Source organism: Athene noctua, chromosome 1 (assembly GCF_965140245.1).
Source record: "Athene noctua chromosome 1, bAthNoc1.hap1.1, whole genome shotgun sequence".
NCBI lineage: Eukaryota > Metazoa > Chordata > Aves > Strigiformes > Strigidae > Athene > Athene noctua.
This window is the reverse complement of record NC_134037.1, coordinates 132,567,987-132,592,355: the sequence shown is the minus strand read 5'-3', so window position 1 is coordinate 132,592,355 and position 24,369 is coordinate 132,567,987. Positions and strand designations below refer to the sequence as shown.

At 44.5% G+C, this 24,369-nt stretch overlaps 1 protein-coding gene across 2 annotated transcripts; it reads left to right on the top strand.

Moving 5' to 3' along the window:
* The first annotated feature begins 38 nt into the window (after positions 1-38).
* Positions 39-19,931, top strand: LOC141970772 (3 beta-hydroxysteroid dehydrogenase/Delta 5-->4-isomerase-like). 2 transcript variants are annotated; one of them, XM_074927631.1, is made up of 4 exons: positions 39-72; positions 7,413-7,635; positions 14,968-15,132; positions 19,019-19,931. In XM_074927631.1, exons 2-4 carry the CDS (start codon positions 7,482-7,484, stop codon positions 19,831-19,833), a joined length of 1,134 nt encoding a protein of 377 aa, XP_074783732.1. In that variant the 5' UTR covers positions 39-72; positions 7,413-7,481; the 3' UTR covers positions 19,834-19,931. The 2 variants fall into 2 exon arrangements, with proteins under 2 accessions (XP_074783732.1, XP_074783722.1); XM_074927621.1 differs by lacking the exon at positions 39-72 and adding an exon at positions 2,728-2,788.
* The last annotated feature ends 4,438 nt before the right edge of the window (positions 19,932-24,369 follow it).

The window sequence follows — 24,369 nt, the reverse complement described above, 5'->3', positions numbered from 1 at the left end:
CCTTCTGGAAACTTCTGAGATTAGGAAAGGCTCCGTGTTAGTAAAGGCTTTTCTCTGCTTTTATTGAGACCAGTGAGTTCTTTAACACTTCAGATAATTGTTACGTGCTTAAATACTTGCTTACTTTAAACTGGCTGTTCCGTGGCATTGCCTGTGTTGGGCCTTACTCCTAAGCTCTGTTATACTGGGCAACCAGACATGGAAAACTATGTCCCTTGCTTCCTCCACTTGGTTGTCCTACCAAGCCTGACTGCAATTCAAGCTACCCACCTTTCCTGCCCCAGGCAGTAAGTGTTGGGGATGATACTTTCCACAGCTTGGACTTTTCTGAATATATTCATGGCAGGTACAGAAACAAGATGCATCAGCTAACAGGCACCCAGCTACCTTTTTTGGGGGCGGGTGTCTTGTCCGCTGCTTCTAAATGCACAGCAGAAGTTTGTGGCAGTGCATAAATAACTCACCCAGTGCCCTGATCTCTGCCCGTGGATGAGTGCAGCCAGCGCCAGCTGCTGGTGTGGGTAGGAGTTGCCTGCACCACCCGAGCAGAACGTGGTTTGGAGTGCTGTGTGGCCAAGTTTCAACAAGAAAGTGCCACCTGTCCTCCCATGAAACTGCCTATGAGCTTCTTCAGTCAAGGCTCTCTCCTGACAAAGAAGACGTGCTGCTTTTTCTGCAGAGGAGAAGGCATGTGTGCTCCCCCAGTTCCTGCTGAGCACATTGTCTACTGGCTCCTGGTGTACAAGGGGAATGGGGGGGCGGGGGGGGCAGCAGCACCACTTCCTTTTGCACATATCTTAGAAGAACAAAATGAGGCTTGTTAGGTCCTAAACCTGCTAGAAGAGAGGCTTCCAGGTTATGCAAATGGCAGTGGCTGAACGAGCCTCCTGGCAGACCTGAAACATCTGACTAAACTCTGGAGAGGAGCAGGATTTCCAGCATGCTTCCTCTGATACATCCCAGTGACTTCCTTTTGAGCATTTGGATTTTTTTAGATCTGTTTCTGGATGATCTAGAGGACCTAGACATGGGCATGTGAAGTGTGAGAGTGAGTAGGTGCCTGAATTTAGCTGCTGTCTTCTGGAGCTGATGCTGTGAAATGGGAAAGTATATAGTGAGAGGTTGGGACAACTGCATTTAAGCTCTTTTTCCATGAAAATTTGCTCCTTCGTCTCCGCGGTAGATGACTATTAAGTCCTTTGCTCCTTACTCTACACTCCCATTCACTGAAAGAAATCCCTTTTGTTTGGAGCAATCCTGAAAAATCATCCATTTCTCACCTGCATTTCACTTAGATACCTTTCACTTGCAGTCAGACTCGGTCAGCGCTCCATGCATGGCATGGCTGCTCTGCTCATGCCACTCCTCACAGTAGTCTGTGGTCATCGGAGCAGAGGTGGTGCTCAAGGCTGCTCTGCTCAGGCAGAAAAATGTCTCATTTCAGGCTCCAGTCTCAGTTTTCATTTAAAGCCAACAAAACTAGATGCTGGAAAACATGTCATTGTTACAGTTGTGAAGGAAACCTTTCAAGGAGGAAAGCCTCCTTAAGAAACTCAGAGATGTCTGCTGGAGCTGAAACAATTGTGATGGAAATTGTCTGCACTGCCTGACTTGTGGTGGCTTCATTTAGACCACTGTTGAGTGCCATGAGATCGATATGTGTTTTGAAGGAAAGACAATGCCACGTCATGAAAATAAGCACAATGGTTTATTTTGTGATCATCTTCTCTGCTTTTCCCATGGGACTGAAGTTGTGGGATGGAGGACACGAGGGCAGGTGGAGCTGAAAGACATGTGAACCCCACTAAAGGTAGCAAGACCAATTATAGCCTTTGATCAAGCTGATGTATAGGTTTGTTGTGTAAGATGGCATAAACATCTTAAACCAGAAATGTTTGCAGAGGCCACTAATTTGCAACCCCTGTGATCTGGATGTCCAGTGGAGCAAATCTGGAGCCAGATTTGAAGAAGCATGGAGCACTTGCAAGTGAAATGACGTTCAATAGGGGTCCAGGACTGCAGGCATTTGGAATAAGCAGCATCACAGAGCTGAAATATCTTGTTCTCCAGTCCTGTCTCTTGCTGTTGGCCCTTTACAGCCATACAATTTTTCTATCTGATTTTTCAAGCTATACAATGATACAGAATGTCCTCCTAGCCCCATCTCCCCTTTCAGATCAGCATGTATTGCAAAACTGAGGCAATGCACTTGGATAGTTCTGCATGCCCCCAGGAGTAAGGGGAAGGGAAGATTTTGCTGGTCAGGTTTGTGCATTTGTGCGAGTACTGTGCCACAGATATCAGTATCAAACGGGAACCACTACAGAATCGGGCATGTACATCCTGGGGGTGAATGCTAAATCTGCTCTTAAGTTGAGGTTTTAAGGGCAAGCCACTGCCTGCGGCAGAGTACCACTTCTGGGGCAAAGAGCTCGCTCACAGTGGTGCAGAACCCCTGTCATGGCAGAGGCCCTGGTGCCCACTTCCCTGGCACACATGGGAGGACCCATGATGTCCACAAGTGACCTTCTGCATAAACCCTTAAGAAGGCAGAAGAGAGAAGCTAACATTGTTAGCTCACTCTGTTTAGACCTTAATTCCTTGCAGAGATAACAGTGTCTGCAGTGAGGCCTTCACATGGAGGCCTTCCTCTCTGTTCCAGTAATAATAACAGACTGACAGCCCGGCAGATAAGACTCAGGAATTATATCACATTGCACACTTTGATGGACTTCAAGGATGTACAAGAAGAGACAACTGGGTGTGCTCAGTCCTGAGAAGACTAAAGGTAGGGGGAAGGGGGGATTGTGTCGCTATCTTTTACTACTCAGTTGGAGGGAATAGAGAAGATGCAGCCCAACTTCTCAAACGTGTGCAGTAAAAAGGGTGAAAAACAATGGGCACAAGTTGCAATGAGGAAAATTCCAGCTAGAAATTAGTAGAAAATATGCACCAGAGGGTGGTCAGACACTGCAGCAGAGGGTTTTTGAAACCTCTGTCCTTAGAGATATTCAGAACTTGACTGGGCAAGGTCCTGAGCAACCTCATCTGATCTGACACTGCTTTGAGAAGAGGTTGGGTCAGAGACCTCCAGACGCTGCTTTCAATCTAAATTGTTGGGGGACATCACAGAATAACAAAATAAGAACGACACATCAGATCTGTACCCTGCTGTACTGGTGTGTTGCCATGGTCAACTACCATGGAGCTGCAGAGGCAGCACCTCTATCTCTGTGAAAGAGGCTGTAGAAAGCATTTTCTGAGGGAAATAGAAAGCTGTTTGGTGAGTGAGCTTAAAAGAAGAGCTCACAGTATTCAACCAGGCTGAGTCTATTGAACAAGCCCATCCTACAACTTTTCTAAGATTTTGGAAGTTTTCTACAATCTGGATTAAGTCTGTGTCAATACGTACCAAAGTGTCATGTCCCCTTGTCTACACTCTGTCCCGCTTTCTGTATTTGATTGTTGTGAACATCTCCTGATGCAAATTCAAGAAAGGTCAAATCTTCCCAAACAATCATGCTCAAAGAGATTACAAACATGTGGGTTAAGAACTAATCAAACCCTGCCACATCCCATCATCGCTGGAGGATGTAGCAAAGACAGAGATCCAGTCTATTTACAAGGGCAGTTTATCTACAAAATGGAATCAAATATAAACATTTTCCTTTGACATATGGTGCAAATTTCTATAGCCTTTAAATATATAATTCGCTCATCAATTTCAGCTGGGGAAACACAGTTTTATCTAACACTAAAGGGAAAATGAGACTAAATGTTTGTTTCTCATTAATTGCCCAACTCATGTGTTGTCTAATATAGCAAAGAATGCTACAAGGAAGTCTTCGTGATCTTGAAGATCATGTAAGAATAGTTTACTATCACTTTCTCCCTTCTACCAGAAGAATTCTGGTACTACTGAAATAAGAGATATCTTCTTTGTCAGGTTTGAATACACAGAAACATTGAGGCCAGTTAAGGTGATTATCTTCATACCTTGGTTAAAGTGTCTTAAAACTGTTTCCCACTCTGAGAAGTTGTGTTTATTCAGAGTTTGATTCAGTGGCAGCTGTCCAAAAGTTAATTATTTAAGTCTTGTTGCCTCTTGTCAATGTGTAACCAGAAGAGAGGAAAATGTTTCCAGGTAGGAACAGTATCTTCCACCCTGAAGGGCAGAAGTTTTCCTTGAGTAAAACTACACCTCAAAGTACAGACACTTTCCCAAAGCTGCCACCATTTAGGCATTTTGAGCTTACAGGCATATTTTAGAAAGAAATGTATTAATTTTTATGGCTTTTTGGTCATAACTACTCTATGTCTAGACAGCAAAAGGTCCAATTAAATATTGAGCATGCCTTTGCTTTTCCCTGCTTCAGTTATCATCGGTCTGGGCAACAGGGCAGACTCCAAAAACCCCTTTTCTAAATCAGACTTATTTTCGGGACAAAAGGATCTGTTCTCTTCTTACTCACAGATAGCTTCTTTTGCCTAATTGCCCAATTAAACATTTCCCTCTGTAAAACTATATTTTATCCTACCTAAAACTTCCATGCTCTGCAATGTTGTGGCATTTATTCATTGCAGTACCATGATATTGTTTGTTCTCAATGCTGCTGGGAATTTTCGCTTATTTCTCTCTTACTGTCTTCTCGTCTCCACTACACCCCCCCAATCCCTTTTTCTCCTTGTGACAAGGCTAAGAAAATGTGTTCTCGTAGCACCAGCCAGCCATTGCCCCAAAGTAACTTTTTCACAGTAAGCACTAATAAATCTGGAAGATTACAATGTTTCTGGACCAGCAGATTAGAGACAATGCTGGACCAGTGGATTGCACAGATACTAAGCTATCCACCTAGTCCATGTATAGCAATTCTCAAACACAGGCCAAAATTTACAAGCTTTGATTTTTCTAAAATGATTCTCTTAGACATGCAGCCCATTCTACAGCAAAATATCAGATTGTGAAGGCCTTGTTTTACGATAAAGTCAAGTAAAAGAACACAACATAGTTAAAAAATGACTATGCTTTGACACAGAATGCAGAGTTGGTAAACTTTTTAGATGCTGCTAAATTATGTTTTAGTTTGCAAATCCCAGATACGTGCAATAGCTCTGAATTTATTTGGGTTGCTCCTGGTGGTCAGGGCCCTGGTGGGCCTTGGTCTTGTTGCACATTGACACTGTTCTGGGGTGTACAGTCCATTCCAGCATCTGCCTCTGTGTCCTTTAGGGAACACCAGAGCCAGTCTTGCTTGCAGCACAGAGGAGCTGTCATGCCACCCAGCAACCTTACACACGACTGTCCAGAAGGAACAGAAAGTGAAAATGTTGTCTCTAGGTGAGACTGCAGGAAGCACCAGTAGGTCCACACTTTGAGCAAACTGCTGCTGTCTGATCCTGACATCCACAAACAGGAGTTCAGATGAAGGCTGCTCTGTACCGACATATAAAATTCCCTCAAACTAAGCCAAGCATTTGTCTCGGTAGTACCTAAGAGGACAAAAGCATAGCAGCAATAAATCTCCCTGCAGTCCCCTATGCAGCACTCATATTCTCGTATAAAGCACTACCCCTGCTAAACTTGGTCATTCTAATAGGTGAGCTTGATGTGGGAAAGTGTTTTCTATCCTAAGAATGTGTTGTCTGTTTTTATAATGCCTCTTTAAGGCATTTCATTTCCTTTCTGATGGTAAAAAGGAAGCACTGTTTCAAAGAACACTGGTTGCAGCAGCAACTTTGGTCAGTTGTTTTTCCTTGCAAAATGCATGTACTGACCAAAATTAATTTGCAGCAACTTCTGATAACATACAATGTCAAGGTCCTGTCTGAGAGAAGCCAAGGAAAGGAGCACTGATAACAAGTTTTTTAAAGCTTTGTTGTGGTAAGGGAAGGACTTCCAAGGACTCTGATTGAAATGGTTGCCAAAACCTTGTCATCTGTGTCAGCTAGAAACTTTTCTCCTCCAATGGAAATGGTTTTGCTTTTCTCCTGTCACTTGCAGGCCCAGTTTTCCTCTAAAAAAGTAATAACATGGGGCTGCTGCTTCTATAGCTTTATCCAGGGCTCTTTTTAATGAGTGAACAAAATTCATGGCAGAATAAAACAGAGTTTAGGACTTAGTTGCAGGAATACAAGTAAAGCGTTTTTAGAGATCCATTCCAGCTGTTCCTGAAATTAGTGATCCCCTTTCCAGTGATTTTATCCTAATTAGTTGTGTTGCTGGGCTCCTTTGTAACTTCCTTCTCACTTAAGGCAGCTACCTATTTATCATCTTGCATCTGTAGGGATGTCTTCAGATCCCTGTGTGTGAGGGAGAGAGAGAACATACAGTGTGATCTGACAGTACACAAAGACCCTGGAAGGCAGCGCAGTTATTAGGAGCTTCAGGCTAATGCCAACACTCTGCTCTGAGTACTCACACTAGAAAAGAGTTTTGCTAGAACTGGAGTGGAATGCTAGGGAGAAACTCCTGGACATTTTCCCTGTATTTTGAAGATGTAAAACGTAATGACACAGTTCACTGCAAAGGCACATACAGCCAGCCACAGCCTTCTTGTAACTAGGTACTCTCACACCAGACATTTCAGAGGTGAATCTTTTTCTCCTGTGGCTTTAATTTAACTGTAATGGTACATTAGACCATTTCATCATTTCAAATGCCTCAACTATACTAAACAAATACAAAATCCCAGGGGCTAGTTTTTGATCTTGCACAGAGTGAGTGAGAAACCCATGCTATAATGGGGGAGCCCAGTATCCAAAAAACCTACAGCAGTAGAGTCCACTGCTCAAACCATTCTAAACAGCTGCTATTTACATTTAATTTTAATGCTCTTTAACTTCATATTAACAGTGTATTACACAAGCAAGCACAGCTACAGAGAATTATCAGCATGAGGGTTTACCCTCCGCGGATTCAGGCACGCAGGACCACATCTAGGCTCAGACCTGGCCACATCCAGAGCCTTCCTCTTTGAGAGGGGAGTGGTAGAAGCACCACATTTGTTTGCAGCAAAGGAGGCACACGAGAGGGTGGGGAAACAAAAGGACCGAGGTGGTGCTCTGCAGTATATAAATACAGGCAAATCTCCCCCAGAGTCTTTTGCGTGACAGAGAGGTGGAAGCAAGGATTGAGGCAGACTTTTGTGGGGTTGGTTTGGCATTACAATTGATTTTGAGGTTTTTCAGATTTGTTAGTTTCTTTAGTTTGTAATAGTTTGTAAATAATTTTTTTCTTTGCATGGAAAAACCATAGACTAGTTCTGAATAGTAATAGCTAGCAGAAGTAAGACATGCTTTAAAAATCGTTTAATGTAGGAGTTAGAGTTTGTTCTCTAGCAGTCTCTCCTTCTGGGAACACCCTTTGATTTGTTAAGACTCTAGAGGTTGATGTCGTGTGTTCATTTCCTCAGGCAGGACGTGAACCGGCTGGTCCAAGCTCAAGAGACAGACAGTTTGCCACCGAGAAGCAACCCAGAGCAATGTCCCTGGCTGGGGTAAGCTGTCTGGTGACAGGAGCAGGAGGATTTCTTGGCCAGAGGATTGTCCGCTTGCTGTTGGAAGAAGAGGAGGCGCTGGCTGAGATTCGGCTGCTGGACAAAGCTTTTAGCAGTGAAGCCCTTGGGAGATTTGGAAGTAAGTACATTCTCATGAGGACTATATGTTGCGGACATATGTGCTGTTGTCTCATGTAGATAGCTTGGAAATCTTTACCTCTCATCCAAACCAGATTTGCAGATAGAGGTTTTATTTCAGTGAAGTTTTGCTTTATACTTCCCTCTCCCTCCAGCACAGAAATCAGATGTAAAACAAAAGCAAGTGCTTTCTTTGCCAGACCCTGAGGCTTCTCTAGATTGTAAGAGAGACCTATCTACTGTTCATGCAGTAAACAGGCTGCCTTCAACCTGCCTTCTATTACATGAAAACCCATAGAGCAAAATTAGTGCAAAAATCTCTCACTTCTTGTGGGGAAGGAAAACGCAAGTATTGCTATACTGGGAGTGGGGGTCAGAGTAACCCAGAGCATACTATCCTGAGCTCTGACACGCTAGACTAGAAGGCAGTGGCAAAGTTGTGGGTGCAAATACTAATGGGTTTTTTAACCTGTGGTTAGTTTGGTTAATAGTGATCTTCTGGCTGAGTGTTGTCATGAGGTATCTTTAAAATTTGTTGTTAATATTAATATTATCACAGTTTGCTGGAGAGCAGAACCCTTTTGTGTCACGCACAGAAAAGACAGGACCCATTTGCAGAGGGCAAGTCAGGACTCTGGCTTCTTGAATGGACTGGGGACAGCACAAATGAGTGATATGCCTAGTGTCAGAAACTGTCTGGCGGGGAAAGCAGCTCAGAGCACTATATTTTAAATGTCCCATTTCCTGGGAACCTGAGCACATCTATTAAAAGGCATGTAGGAACCTAAATTCAATCAAGTTCTTAAGCACATTTACTTGACAATGCTTTCCTTCATCACATCTTAACCTCAGGACTATTCTTCCTCTATACAGGCAACCATATGGGAACCCTTATGGAATATCCCCATACAATTTGCTAAAGAGACACAATCTTTCTATAAAGCATTTAAGTGTCATCAAAGAATAGTAACAGTGCACCATGAACCTGGTGCAAATTGCACAAGCCTTTAGGATGGTTTTATAAAACTCTGACTTCCTCCTCATTAAATCTCATTCAGCATTTCACTGAATATTTGCTAGATGCCCTTGAGCCTTGCCTGTCTGGATTTCCAGGCAGTTCCTGCAGCAACAAAACTTCCAGCTGCAGTAGAGGCTGAAGCCGTTGCAGTATCAAATGTGTGGTTTAGCACTGATGCAGCAGGGCAGCAGGAGAATCATCTGCACTACTTCGGGCCAGCAGAGCTTTGTGAGGATGATGGAGCTTCCTGGGGAGGGAAAGCAACTGTTGGTGTGAGCGCAGTCTTGTCTGGCATGCAGCAAAGGTTTCGCTGTTCCTTTTTTCATTAATAGGACAGCTCTGTGCCCTCTTTCCTCAGGCTCCCTCCTTCCTTCACTGAACACTGCCCAGACAGTCCCTCTTCTATTCTTGCAGCACTCCTGCTGCCTATCTGACGAGCACAGGAGGAAAGGAAAAATCACTTATCAGAGCTTTTTTTTCACAGACAGGTCGTAGGAACAACAGGCTGGCATTTCAGATGTGTGTGAACTGCCTTGAGGCCCTGCACTTTGACTGGCAGTGCCCCTGTCCGTATCAGCCTCTACAGCTACATCTCTTCAAGTGTCCTGTCAATGCCTGTGCTTGGGACTATCCGAAATACTTTCCTGCCATTCCCTTTCAAGCCCTTCTCTAGCACAGTGGCTCATATTCCAAATCCAGGGCTTCTGCAAAAACTGTGGGGCTGGAGTCTTCTGACCTGCATTATTTTTACTGCAGGGACTTTTACTTGCTAGCATATATTGTATGGATTTCTTGAATAGTCAGGAGCAGAGCTGGTATTCTTTCTCACTAAGCTCCTGAGTACCTTTTGCTTGCAATATCTTTGCAGAGTAGGACATGGGAGTACATGCAAGTTACAGCTCTTTGTGCCAAGAGACACTCAGGGACGCTCTTCTTTTGTCTAAACAACTTTCGGGCCGAGACCTTGTTCATCCCACTCAGTTTGCATAAAACAGTAGAATTTGTAGTCTTCCACAGCCCTAGGGAGTCCAGGATGATCCAATCAATGTCAAATGCTGTGAGCTGGAGTCTACCCAGTTACACTGTATGGTTGAGAATGAACATCATGTCGAACAGGGTGGTTTGGTGCCTTGGGTTTCCTACCTCCCATCTCCACTTCAAATTTATGTTTCTGCCTTTCCTGTGCTTCCACTTAAGCAATTCTTTTTTTGTTCACTACTGCTCTGGCACTTCTGGAAAAGCTGGAAACTCCTAGATTGTTCTCAAGAGGATTTCTCAATATTTCAAAGCACCGAATCCCCCTTCTCTCATCCCTCTGTATATCTCCCCCCTCTCCCCCTGAACCCTCATTTCAAGTCATTTTTCAGAGACAGACATTTATGGATTGTGTGATGCTTGAGCACTGAGTGTTTTTGCACTGCTGATCCAGTACTGCTCCAAAGTAGAAGGAAAGTAGAGGGAGAAGGAATGTTTGGGGGTTTTTTAACCCAGGATTTGTGGTGTGGGAAAGTTCCTGCTCTGGGAAACTTCCTTCTGGCTTTTTGCTCAATGTTGCAGATATTCATTTGCTTTTATCGCTGCATTGAAAACTGAAAGGCAGAGTAGCAACAGAACATCCCGGTACCTGAAACGGAAACAGAATAAACATTTCAGCTTCCCTGGGCCAAAGAAGCCAATAAATTGCTTTACCCTTTACAAATGAATATAAGATGAAATTTTTAATTTTTGCCCATGAATAAACAAAGTAGACCATTTTAATGAATGATGTAGTTAACTAGGGAAGTGGAGATCTCTCATGAGGTGTGCCTTTCCCTACCACCCACCCCACAACTGGTAGGACCTCTATAAAAGAGCACTAAGAAATTCAAGTGAAGTCCCACAGACATTGCTGTTTGTTTGAACTTTAAACAACACACAGAAAAGAGAAAGACAGTTTAGGGCCAATAGTCTTGCTGAATTGTTGAGTCAGACATGCTCACAATAGGACACTGAATATTATTGACTAATCTTTGCATTTCTAATCAAAAACTACCCTGTAGCAAGCAGGGAGCATTGCTTGCAGCTCAGAGGACACATTGGTGAAGTAGAAGAAGCTTTCCCAGTGGGAAGGTATTATCTCATAAACTATGGTATGCAAAAAGAGAGAGATGAGTTGAATTTATTCTTTTTATTCTTTTCCTCCTTCTTCCACCTGACACATATGTGCTTTTCTGATGCCTGGGCAGTGTTTTGTGCAGATGGAAATCAAGTTTCCAAGTTTCAGGTCCATCTCAGAGTGAAAACAGTGTCTGTCAGTCATTTCTTCTTTCCTCTCTCTGCTTCTAAGTTCACCTGTAGTTTTCCTTTTCCCTCAGAGCAAAACAAGATAATTCTGATGATTCCTGACATCTAGCTGATGCCTTATATCACACACGTAATTTAAATTGCAAGCCCAAACAAGGCACAAAGCACCTAGACAGCAGCTTTCTAGTAATTGACACCAACTATCCCTGTGATCAGCTTTAAAAAGGACAAGTTTCTTTTTTCTGAAAACTTTGATTTGCATGTGTAAAAACTTCCATTTTTCTAACTCCTGCCCAGGCACAGCGACCATTCTGAAGGGGCCACATGTCAGAATTTACATTGTGGAAAGCATGTATTTCAATCATTTGGATTACTGCAGCCCCACAAACCCTTACTCATGGAGAACATCAACCTAAGGGCTGTACAAAGACTGATTATTAGAGCAAGTCTAGCTACCAGGTGCTTAACAAAAAGCCTAGCCCCATAGCACAACATTTTTGCATCCATACAAGTAGAGGTCAGTGTAAACCTTCTGGAAATGGAGTCCTAGGAAATGAATACACTCTGTAAAATAAAAGAGCATAAGAGAGCATGTGCCAGAGACTGTGCTGGGAAGGCAGTAACTCTAGATTTAGTAATAGTTTTATAAGTGTTCCACAAATTTCACATCTCAGACCAACTGTCTGTGATGAAAAAAAAGACCCTCAAGCCTGTTGCATCACAGAATCAGAGTCACAGAATTGTCTAGGTTGGAAAAGACCTTGAAGATCATCCAGTCCAACCATCAGCACAACCTTAACAGTTCCCAACTACACCAGATCCCTCAGGGCTAAGTCAAATCTACTCTTCAACCCCTCCAGGGATGGGGACTCCACCATTTCCCTGGGCAGCTCATTCCAACACCCAACAACCCCTTCTGCAAAGAAATGCTTCCTAAGAGCCAGTCTAAACCTTCTCTGGTGCAGTTTGAGGCCATTACCTCTTGTTCTATCTCTTATTACTTGGTTCAAGAGACTCATCTCCCATCTCTGCACCCTCCTTTCAGGGAGCTGTAGAGGGCCATGAGGTCTCCCCTAAGCCTCCTCTTCTCCAGACTAAACCCCCCCAGTTCCCTCAGCCGCTCCCCATCAGACCTGTGCTCCAGACCCTGCACCAGCTCCGTTGCCCTTCTCTGGACACGCTCGAGTCATTCAATGGCCTTTTTGGGGTGAGGGGCCCAAAACTGAACACAGTCATTGAGATGCGGCCTCACCAGTGCCGAGTACAAGGGTAAGGGACCCTGTCCCTGCTGGCCACGCTATTGCTGATACAAGCCAGGATGCCATTGGCCTTCTTGGGCACCTGGGCACACTGCTGGCTCCTGTTCAGCCGGCTGTCAATCAACCCCCCAGGTCCCTCTCTGACTGGCAGCTCTCCAGCCACTCCTCCCCAAGCCTGTAGCGCTATTGGGGGTTGTTGTGGCCCAAGTGCAGCCCCCGGCATTTGCCCTTATTGAAAGTCCTCCAGCTGGCCTCAGCCCATCGCTCCAGCCTGTCCAGGTCTCTCTGCAGAGCCTCCCTACCCTCAAGCAGATCAACACTCCCACCCAACTGGGTGTCATCTGCAAACTGACTGAGGGTGCACTCGATCCCCTCGTCCACATCATCAATAAAGATATTAAACAGGAGTGGCCCCAACACCCAGCCCTGGGGGACACCACTCGTGACCGGCCGCCAGCCGGATTTAACTCCATTCACCACAAATCTTTGGGCCCGGCCATCCAGACAGTTTTTTACCCAGCAAAGCGTGTGCCCATCCAAGCCATGAGCAGTCATTTTTTCCAGGAGATTGCTGTGGGAAATGGTGTCAAAGGCCTTACTAAAGTCAAGGTAAACATCATCCACAGCCTTTCCCTCACCCAATAAGCAGGTCGTCCTGTTGTAGAAGGAGATCAGGTTTGTCAGGCAGGACCTGCCTTTCACAAACCCATGCTGACTGGCCCTGAGCATCTGGTTGTCCCGCATGTGTTGTGTGATGGTACTCAGGATGAGCTGCTCCATCAGCTTCCCCGGGCACCGACGTCAAGCTGACAGGCCTGTAATTTCCTGGATCATCCTTCCGACTTTCTTATATGTGGGCATCACATTGGCCAATTTCCAATCAGTCGGGATCTCCCCGGTCAGCCAGGACTGCTGGTAAATGATGGAAAGCAGCTTGGCAAGCACCCCAGCCAGCTCCTTCAGCACCCCCGGGTGTATCCCATCCGGTCCCATAGACTTGTGTATGTCTGTGTGATGCAGCAGGTCACTGACTATCTCCTCCTGGAATGCGGGGGGTGTGTGTGTGTATCATTCTCACAGTCTGTCTTCTGGCTGAGGATGCTGGATTCCCTCAATAGAACTAGTCTTGCTATTAAAGACTGAGGCAAAGAAGGCATTAAGCACCTCAGACTTTTCCTCATCACTTGTTACCATGTTTCCTGCTGCATCTAGGAGCAGATGGAGACTCTCCCTGGTCTTTCTTTTGCTGCTCACATACTTACAAAAACATTTCTTGTTGTCTTTGATTGCTGAAGACAGATTAATTTCTAGCTGGGCTTTAAACTTCCTGATTTTCACCCTTCATAGCCTCACAGCATCTTTGTTATCACTGTGAGTGGTTACAGAATAATTGTTAAATGAATACATGATTACATTCTAGCGTGCTATAGATACAATGAGATAAAACCATTTTAAAAGACAGTTCCAGATCCCAGCAGCTGTCTCTCTTAAATGTTTCTCCATTAAAGACATGGGATGAAATACTGCCTGCTTTGGAGCTGGTGACAAAGCACTAGGATACATGAGATTTCAGTGGTGGCTGAGGTTAAAAGCTGTATAGATCAATCAGGTTCCTCACTTCTCTAAAATGGGCATCTGATTATGCTGGGAGGAGATGGAGGCTCTGCCAGTGCTGCAGAGTCCCTTTCCAGTCGCTGTGCCTTGGGGGCCCTCTAGCGCAGCCACCACACAGGCTCACAGGAGGACATGCTGTGACACCACCTCCTTAGAAGTTGTAGATCGTGCCAAGAAAGTCTTTTCCTCCCCCATGGCATAGCTGCAGCCAGTCCAGTAGACTTCCCAGGAGAGCAACATTGCCTTGGACTATAAATTTCTCCGGGTGATCATGTTGTCCTGGCTCAATTTTTTTTGTGTAGTTCTGGGCTCTATAAACGATGCTTCTGCCCAGGATGGCTCTGAGACCTAGAGCTCCACCAGGGTCACACACATTAGCTGCTGGGGAGGGAAAGTGCTTAAAAGGCCGAAAGTTAAAGCAAGCCAGAGTTGAGATAGCTCCGGAGAACAGCCTTGAGAGTTCAGATTTGGACCAGAAAGTTGTGCATGCTAAAAATGGCACCACAGCACAGACACTGAAATGAAGCCACAGTTGGGTTTAGAAGAGGAACAGTAAGCCCTGGCTGAGGTACATAAAAAAGATGTGTCAGAACTGTAATGTGTTAGAAGAGCTGCAATATGGGCAAGGTCAAGGAGCAGAAAATAGGTGTGAACACAGCTCTGCACACACATGCTGTGGGTGGGGGGAGATCATTCATCACCTTGAAGACAGAAGCATGCAGTGCCTGGCTGTTTGGTATACTTGGGTTAACACTTTCATAAATAGCCAGTATGAGAACACGCATAGCTAAAGCTACTCCTCCTTTGAACTTTAAAATAGTCACACCTGAAGGAAGTTTCAGGCCCTTGCTAGCACTGGGAAAGATTTCTGTTTTTTGAAAAAAAGAAGAAAGAACCATGTTGAATATTGGCTCCAAAAATACAGTAGGTAATGCAACATAGACTTCTATAGCACTTTAATTAGCACTTGACAATATAGACATTGGAAAATGCTTTCAGCATTTTTTTGTCAGCCTTAAAATACCACTCCTGTGCCTGGATGGTCAACAGGTCCCAGGCGCAGTGTCAGCGCCCACGCAGCCCTTCATCACCACGCATTTCAGTGGCCTTCTTAGGATGTCTGTAAAGTCTTTTGCTTTGTTTTCTCCTGCCCTTGCAGAGGTCCAGGGTAAGACTGAGGTGAAAATCCTGGAAGGGGACATCCGCGATGTGTCGCTCCTGCACCATGCCTGTCAGGGGGTCTCCCTCGTCATCCACACAGCTTCCATCATTGACACCTTGGGCCTTGTAGAGAAGCAGCTGCTCTGGGAAGTCAATGTAACAGGTGAGCAGGTGAAGCACCTTTCTCAAACCCATGTGTCCTATGTCCTGATCATCATCTGCTTAGGAAAGGGAGCACCTCTGTTTTTCTGAGCCAGATTAACTGGGTTGCTCTGTGTCTTACACAGCCACACCTGTGAGGGCAAAGCATGCCTGTGTGCAGCCCTACACATCTCTGGCCCTTTCCACGGCCAGTGTGCACCACTATTCCACCGCAGAGCACTGCAGGATCATTCACTTTTATCAGCACTCACACATGCCCATACTGAGATCTGCACAGACTTCAGTGGGAATAGCCATAATGCCACACTCAGTGGACCTTTCTGGAAGCAATTAACCTCTGAAATCCCAGTGTGCACCTGAGAAATCGGTTCTCACTCTTCCTCCCCCTGTACTGTGTACATTTTTCGATTTTTACAAACACTGCAGACTTTGGCTGCAATTACAGCAAACTTGCATTGCTCACATGCAAGACCCTGTGGGTCTCTGCTTCCTATTCTTTTTCTTCCTCCCCTTCTCCTTTTCCTTCCACTTGCCACTCTGTCTGTGTGTGCATGAATGCAGTTCAGAGGAGCAGGTGCTCTCCCACCTTGAACTTATAATCAAAAATCTCCCAACAAACTCAAGGCTGTGGGCAGGAGGGATTTCAGTGACTTCTCACTCAGTGATGGGATCTCCCTTTCTACTAAGGAGCCCCTGTTTTTCATGAGAAGACCAGATGAAGGGGGAAGGTTTTGGCTTAGGAATGGCCTGTGTGGCATCTGCTGCCAGGAAAATTAAGTATGTTTCCTAAAAGAACAACTTCATCCCCCTCCCTGTGATTCCAAAACCCTCTATGCCTTTCAGAGAACTGTTACTGCATGCATACTGACCTCCCTGGCTTTGTGCTTGGTGAAGATTTGGGGAAGATGTCCTTATTTACGTGAATAGTTTTCCTGGTTCTTTGTTCCTCTCTGCCACAGATATAGGGCTTTTTCACAGACAAACAATGTACATACTTCTGCAGGCACCACTTTTACAAATATTGGCTGCTCACCAGTGTTCAGAGCAAGAGAGCATTCTCTGTAGTCAAGTTGTCCCTCACATGCACCTTAAAAACAGTGGGATGGCCTTTTGGTTGTTTTAGCCTGGCTCGTTGCCTGTACATTCAGTTTCCAGACCCTTTAATTTCTGCTCAAAGCCACAAATTGTCAGTGACCGCAAATTAGAGCCCAGTGGGCAGCTTCTTACGTCCCTGCCAGGAGGGAAGAGCAGAAAAGCAAGATCCCGTAAACCTCTGCATTGAGTAATATGAAAAATAAATATACAGGGGTGGTAGTTCAGAAAGAGGATTTGTAAAGTTCTCTATGACCATACTACTGCTACAATCCATTTTTCACAGCAGAATATGTTACCTAAATCCATAAGGAAAAACAAAAAACAACAAAAAAACCCTCAAAATACTAAAATGTCCCAAAAGCAGAAAGCTCTCTAACTCTGAGCTGGAGTCAGGGCTAGAGTTTATTTATGTCTGTCCCATTGTTCCTTTCAGCAGGTTTAGACTTAAACACAAAATATCTAGGTTTTCATAAATCTTTCAGATTGCCCCCCAACAGGGTGGGTGAAAGAAGCCCACTGGGCCAGTGAGGATTAGCTGACCACATTTGGTAGAATGAGAGCACACACAAGTTCTACTCATAGGAGCAAACTGACTCTAAGGTCAGTCACTAAATATGGACTGCTGTCCTCTTCCCTATTTCCCTCCATTTCAATTCTGATGCTCCTCTGGCTTTCTGACCAACCAAGACACTGCTACGTACTTCATAGACTCGCAGGAGGAAAGTTTTGTTTCTCCTAGAAAACAGAACTTTTATAATACAAATGTGTCAAAGAATCTGATGTGGATGTTCACAAACAAGAACAGAAGGAAACAAGTTAAACTTCCCATGATGCAGGGCTTTCCTCTGTCTCACATTCCACTCAATGCCTCAACGCAAAAATATCTTTTTAGGAAGGGAAGCAAATTTTTAGGAAGAAGGGAATTAAGAAAATGATTACATATAATCCAAACAGAAGTACCCTCTGTGAATCATGTCCTCAGCCAGAAGGGCTTTGCGTACAAGCAAAACTTGGAGACCTGCTCCATGCAATATTTAATTTACTACATGCTCTGTGGAAGATGCTCAAATTCCCATTACTGTAAAAACCTTTTCATTTTTTACATACAATTTTGATTTGCAAGTAAAACACATTTTATTTGGGTGAAATTGATCTTGAACAGATACCAACTCTCAGTATAATTTTATGTTTTCTTTTTTAAAACTTGCTAACTCATTTGATTTTATCTAGCCCTTCTGCACTTTATTAGTTTCCCTCACTTTCTAAACAGTATTAATGGCAGGAATCAAACTATTAATTTTCAGAATAACAGATTTTATTAATTAATTCCTTTTCCAGATCACCCTGTCTTATGTGTCACCTAAACATAAGTGACTTCCTTGAACTCACTTGTCATGTGAATTTATTCCTGGCGTGTAACCTTTTCCTTTTTTTTCTTTGCACTTGTTTTCTGTTTCTTAATGTTTCATCCAGATTTATTTTCCGTTTGTTGCAACTTCTTTCTTTTTCTTGTTCAAGCTTGAAAAAAGGTGCCCTAACAATATTCAGTTCAATAATTCTTCCCAATTTTCACTCATTATTGGTCCATATTTTGCTGCCAATATTCCTTGGTCCTCTGAACCTCTTATTTTCATTATTTTCTCTTTAGTACCACTAGCCTGCTCTGCATTGTGCTGCCTTTAGTTGTGACAGACTGAGCAGACTTGTTAGGTCATTTATGTGCCTCACTGCTAGTGTTTGATTTTATCCTTTTTAGGCCACACCCTTCTGATATCATATCAGTCATTTTGGGTTAATGTTCCTTTGCCAAAGACATTTTCAAATGTCTTTGAGCTGCATCTTCTGTTCCAAAGTCCCTGGCCATTTCACACATAATCTCTCTCATTACACCATGCACAACAAATAAGGACATTTTTGCCTCAAAGCTCAGAAGAAAAAGAAAATAATCTAGTTGCAATCAAAACAACACAATTTATTAAAGTATCTATTTCCCCCTTGAATGTACTTTCTTAGCTTAACCCTCTTGGCTATTTGAAAGACCTTGAACTTGCCAGTTTACCTCTGCTCCCCTCGATGAAAGCATTGTGATAGGATTTTAAAAGTAAGAAATCCTGTATTACTGCAAGTAAAAGCCAGAATATGCTAAATAAGGACATATACATACACAAGCACCACTTTGCTCACTGCACTTTCCTCTGTGATCTTTGACTACATGCTATTGTGTGTTCCGACATAAGATCTTTCTCTCCAAGCCCTCTTCCGAAGTCATCTGAATAGTGGGTGGACTTCCACTGGGTGAAGCTGATTTTGGAGCAAACCTTCAGGGCCCACAATAATTCTTCCTGGTTTAGCAAACCACCCAAAAGCATCCTCAAACCTGGAAAACATGGACTTCAGCATACAGGATGGATGGTACCTAACAAGAGGGGCAGCTTCTGAAGGTTCTCTGCCTTAAGCCAAGAAAATCCAACCAACAGGCACAAACACCCAGTCTGTGGTCAGTATCCATGCTAACTTAAGCAAGAGCAAAATTTGACTCTTGGCAAAAAAAAAAAAAAACCACAACATGCCATTAAGACCAAATGTTCACTCTGGCAGGTGCACTGATACCACTTAAATAAAGATTCAGAGCAGGTTCATTAAACATGCTGCCCAGTTCAGGACAGGATTCTTCCAGCTGCAGAGAGGGGAGATCTGGCCAAGCTCAGACCAGAGATGCTGTTTATGATCTAAAAATCCCACTTTTTCCTGCTTGGGGAGCTCTAGTTGACTTGCGTATTTCTCTTTTGAAGGTACTCAGCTACTGCTGGAGGTATGTGTCCGTTGTAATGTCCAGCACTTCATATATACCAGTACCATAGAAGTGACAGGCCCAAACTGCAGAGGTGACCCAATATTCAGTGGTGATGAAGATACAGCTTATGAGAGTATATCTAAATCTCCTTATGCCCAGACTAAAAGACTGGCAGAAGATTCTGTGCTGAAAGCAGATGGCCAGATGCTAAAGGATGGTGGCATGCTGATGACTTGTGCCCTGAGATCCATGTACATTTTTGGAGAAGGATGCCCATTTCTTCAAGGTCATCTGGATAAGTGTCTGTTGAACAAAAATGTCTACCTGCGCTTCTCCAGGAAGGAGGCTTTGGTGAACCCCGTGTATGTGGGGAACATTGCCTGGGCACATGTGCAGGCAGCCAAAGCCCTGCAAGTCCCCCAGAAAGCCAAGCACATCAGGGGGCAGTTCTACTACATCTCAGATGACACTCCTCATATGAGCTATGCAGATCTAAATTACGAGCTGACCAGGGAGCTGGGGTTTGGAATTGAGCCCCGGCTCCCCATGCCTCTGACAATGTTGTATTACTTCTCGCTGCTGCTGGAGATTATGAGCTTCTTGCTCCGGCCCTTTGTAAGATACATCCCTTCCACCAACCGCCAGCTGGTCACTCTACTGAACACTCCATTCACCTTCTCTTATAGAAAAGCACAGAAGGATTTTGGCTATGTACCCCGCTACACGTGGGAAGAGGCCAAGCAGTGCACAGGTCAGTGGATGGCCTCCATGGTCCCACAGAGAAGGGAGTACTTGAAAAGCAAGGTTGCCTAAGTCTTAAGAGAAACTGAGACCTGGCTAAACAAGCAGGGCCTTGAGCAGCAGCAGATAATTACAAAGCATTTAAATGAAGACTTTATCTAACAGCCCCCTCATCATTGCCACACCCCACACCCCCCCCCCTCCAATAAATAGAAGTGAAATGCTCATTTCTTTGTTGAGTAAAGGCCAGTCAAGGTAAATTTACTGTATAGTCCATATCTACTTCTACATCTTGTATGTGCACATAAAGACATTATTTTAGTAAGACTCTACACAGTCTATGGTGTGAACACATCAGCCCTTCTATTCACTACACACCACCTTTAAGGCTTTTGTAAAGTACAATTTGTCCTAGAACTATGATTACACTTTTCAAACAGCTACACCCTACCCACTCAGCTCTTGCCAGCCTTACCAAACATGCATAGGTTAGAAGCCACCTGATTGTAAAAGCTGTTACAATTGGGTCACTTTTCCCAAGAGCAGTGTCCAGTTTCATGTGCTATTCACCTGACAAAGTTGAGAGCAAATCTGGGCACTGTGAGCACTGTGAGGCTAAAAGTACAATTTAATTGCAACATAGTTTTAGTTAGGACGGTGTGTGGGAGAGAAGGGTGAGATTTAGTCGGGTGAAGGCTTTCTCATCCATTCTCACTTTCCTAGTTGCCAATTTTACAATAAATCTGATGGCTGCCCAGCAGAACAACAGCTTCAACAAGATGAAAAGAAGAAAGATATTGCAGGACAGCCTTGGTCAATAAAGGATTTCCATTGCAGAGCCAAGACATTTGTGAACACTGAGGAAAAATAAACAGTGCTGAAAAAAAAAATCATACCATTTCCAGGTTTCAGTTGGCAGCAAAGGCCAATTTTAGCTGATAGATGCACATATGCTGTCTCTATGTTTTTCTGATGGCCATATGAGTTTCTGCAGAATACATAACTTTCAGGCCAAAAAATGTAGAACTTGCTTGAACAGATAGATTTGATCCAGTGTTTGCTTCTTAAACATACAGCTCACTTGCGGAAAACAGCTCTAAAAGATGGGATTTTTCTCTGTTCTGTTCAGGATAGTATGAACAGAAACATTTTACCTGACTCAGCACTAATGTAAATAGATCATATTTCCAGAGATGCTGGCAGCTTAAAGTCTGTGTTGACTTAGATAGTCTCAGTGCAAATATTACCATTTTCTTTAGTAACATCTTAGGTTAAGTATGTCAGATCTGAAGCAGTGGAATACCAGCCATCAGAACTTTGTCATATTCTGGGGACATAGAAATAAGTTTTCTAGGCTTCCAGCAAAGGCTTTGCTGAAACACTCAGCAAGCTAGTACTGTGAATGTTATTTGAATGACATCTCTTCACAGATAACCATGTCAACATCTCCACCCTTCTCCACTGAGGAAGTGGTACTCAACACCTCCATCAGTGTTCCTCTTTTAGTGAGCACACAGATCTAACCCATGCTGAAGGAGACCCATCTCAGGCTACACTGTATGCTGATAACACCTCTAGAGACTGATGGAGAGTGAGGAGGTTTGCAGAACCTTAAAGAATGAGGGACTTGAAAACAAAATTTGGAATTGCAGCCTCCTGGATAGAATCTGTACAAAGCAAACTGATGTGCACACTCAAGTTTAAAAACATATAAAAGGCATTATTTAACACATTCGAGTTTGCTCATGGCAGGCAAGCAGCACATCAGAGTGAAGATTGCTAACTAGCTACATCACCACTACTAGGAGACTCTCATGCCTCAACATCATGTTAAAAAAATAAAGATAGCTTTAATAAATAAATTCATTCCCCAGAGAGGCCGTGATTTGGTCCAACTGATCTTATGGCAGCCATTTAGAAAGGTCATGTCCCATCCCTTTGCCTGGGAGCAAAGTCAACACAATAGCCCCATGTGTTTATGGCTCAGCTGCTCCAGTGTTTCAGCAGAAGCTGCAGAACCACACACAAGCGCAGGCACAGCAGCACGGGTACACGCTCCGTTCTCCTGTCTTTGCTCCAACACTGGGGTGAGAAACCTGTGACTGAAGCACCTTTCATTGTCACAGCTGCTCACTCAAGTGAACTTAGGTACGAGCCAGATTCTCCCGTTTTCCTGTGAATTGTACAGCATTTTGAAGCAAGCTGCTAACAGCAAGCAAAGGACCAGCATGGAACCACCTGAGGCACGGAATCTTGTGTGCATCACAGACATACGGAGAGTAATTTGGGGAGCTCTCTCTACATGCTTTTAGTAGTTGCTGTGGTCTGGACATAATTTTACCAACCTCGTTTTTAAACAAAGTATTTTATAATCTGGGTGATTGCCCTGTCCAGAAAGGGAGCCAATAAAATATGGTTTAAGATGGTCTCCTGTTCACAGGCAGTTGCTGCAAGGATCAGCTCCTGGTGCTTAGCTTTGTGATTAGCCCAATTGTATGTTTGATTTTCCAGCTTTGCTTAAACCCAGGCCTCAAAACTGACCAAAATGAAGTCAAATCAATCCCACATCAGTTGCCCGCTCATTACCAATGGCAGCAGTTAGGCACCCCTCATCCAGCTGCTACCAGCTGCAGTGGGCACACAGGTGTGAGAAACTGTGTGCTTCTGCCTTGTTGGTGTGCCAGCTTCAGATATGTAAGCCTCAGTGTCTAAATATGGAACAGTTTAAAGTAATTTAATTTCACTCATAAGCCCTAAAATTTCTTGCTAAAAGTCTTTTCAGTGCCTGACAGGACTCTGAACTGCAGAAAAGTCCTTGCTGAGAATGATTTGCCCATGAAGGACAGTAAGGCCTTCAGGTGCAACTTGCAGACAGGAGTCACGTCTTACCTACCAGTCCTATTAATAATGGCTTTATGCTAATAATTGCACCTCCAAACCTCTCCATACATGCTCTCTTCATCTCCAGATTTAGCTTCAGCTCCTGTTGAGCTCTTGGTCCCCTACCATCCTGTTCCTTTGCCCTCTGTTCCCCTTCAGTCCCCTCAGTGCATGCTCCGCTGCCCTTCCAGTATCTGTGTTTTCACATCTGCCCCTTGTGTACCCCTCTGTTTCCCCTCTAGACTCCTCCATTCATGCTCTTCCAGCTGTGCTCTGTTCCCTGCCAGTTCTCTCAGTTCATGCATTTGTCACCACCTCACAAGTAGAGAAAGATGGGCTCTGCACCTTGCAGCTGTCCCAGGCAACCTCATGTCTGGCTGTCCAAAAACCTGCTCAGGGATGAAGGGAAACAGGAACACAGGAACACAGCTCAGGAACACAGAAGAGTGGGTTTTGCTGTAACCCCAAGGCCCAGCTGCCTTCTTTGAGTACCCAGGTGTCCCCCTGCTCATTTTCTCTCTGAGTCCCTTCATCCCCCATCCCCCCCCCAACTCAAACTTCCAGGGTCTTGCACCCCTGCCCTAACCCTACACCCTACTGCCCTTCTGAGCATTCAGGAACATAGATGTCTAGGAGGTCCTCACTCTTTGAACAGTGGACAGGAGGGAGGCAGAGACCATGGAGAGGGTTGTCTCAGTGTGATGAATCCCCAAAAGCTAAAGAGAGAGAGCGAGCAAAAGCCAGATGTCTAGAGGGCAGGCAGAGCAGGGGATGGCTGAGACCTCAGAAGCTCAGGTGTCCCATTTGCCTGACTGCAGAGAATTGAGGGTTTGCAGCTAGTGAGCTTGTGTGGAAGGTTAGGTATGAGGATCTGCAAAAGTGGCCTCTTCTCTCCTGGTTAGAGACATGATACACAGTAAAGGGAGTGGGCCTGGGTCTGCCTCCAAGGTGGAGGGAGGTGCAAAATGAGCGTGAGGAACAAAACAGCTTGGGGACCCAATGCCTTTAATCTTGGCCTGCTGAGGGCTTTTGTATGCCTTGGAGACACTGACTCACTAACCAGGATCAAGCAAAAGTAGGAACGGAGATCAGCATGGGAAAAGTTAGGGAACTAGATCCTTACAGAATCTTGTCTGAGGACTGATCTGAAACCGAGACAAATGACAACACAGGATTGCTTGTGAGGCTCTCTCTGAAGACTGATTCCTGAGAGACTTATGGTGTTGCAGCATTAGAAATTCACAGGGAGAGAAGCCGGCTTATTTGCATTCTCATTGTTTGTGAACTTCTTTGGATTTGCAGGAAGATGGGCCCAGGTCTTTGGGGAAGAGGGAACTTCCTGAAAGAAGAGTCTCTAAAATCCACTTTCTGCTCTTGAGAGAGTTGTAGTACTTCTGCAACTCCCCTGCAGCCTGCAATGCCATTTTCCATCGCTGCCAAGTCATAGTCTTGATGTGGTGCTACCATGAGACCTGGGGTATAGGCTTGGGTTCCCAGCTACTTATGAGGAGACTCCTTAATTGTCCTCTCACCCTTGTTCAGATGTGTCATGATTCACCTTTTCTGCCATGGAGACATTACCAAACATCCTGAAGGGACACTCACTGTCTCTCAGTCAGGGTGCCTTCCAGGAGAGGCTTTGGTAGAGAGGGAAGAGGGACAACCACTTTGGATGCTGCTGCTTTAGGCCCTTTCAGGCCTCACCTCTCCCTGAAGCTATTACACTTC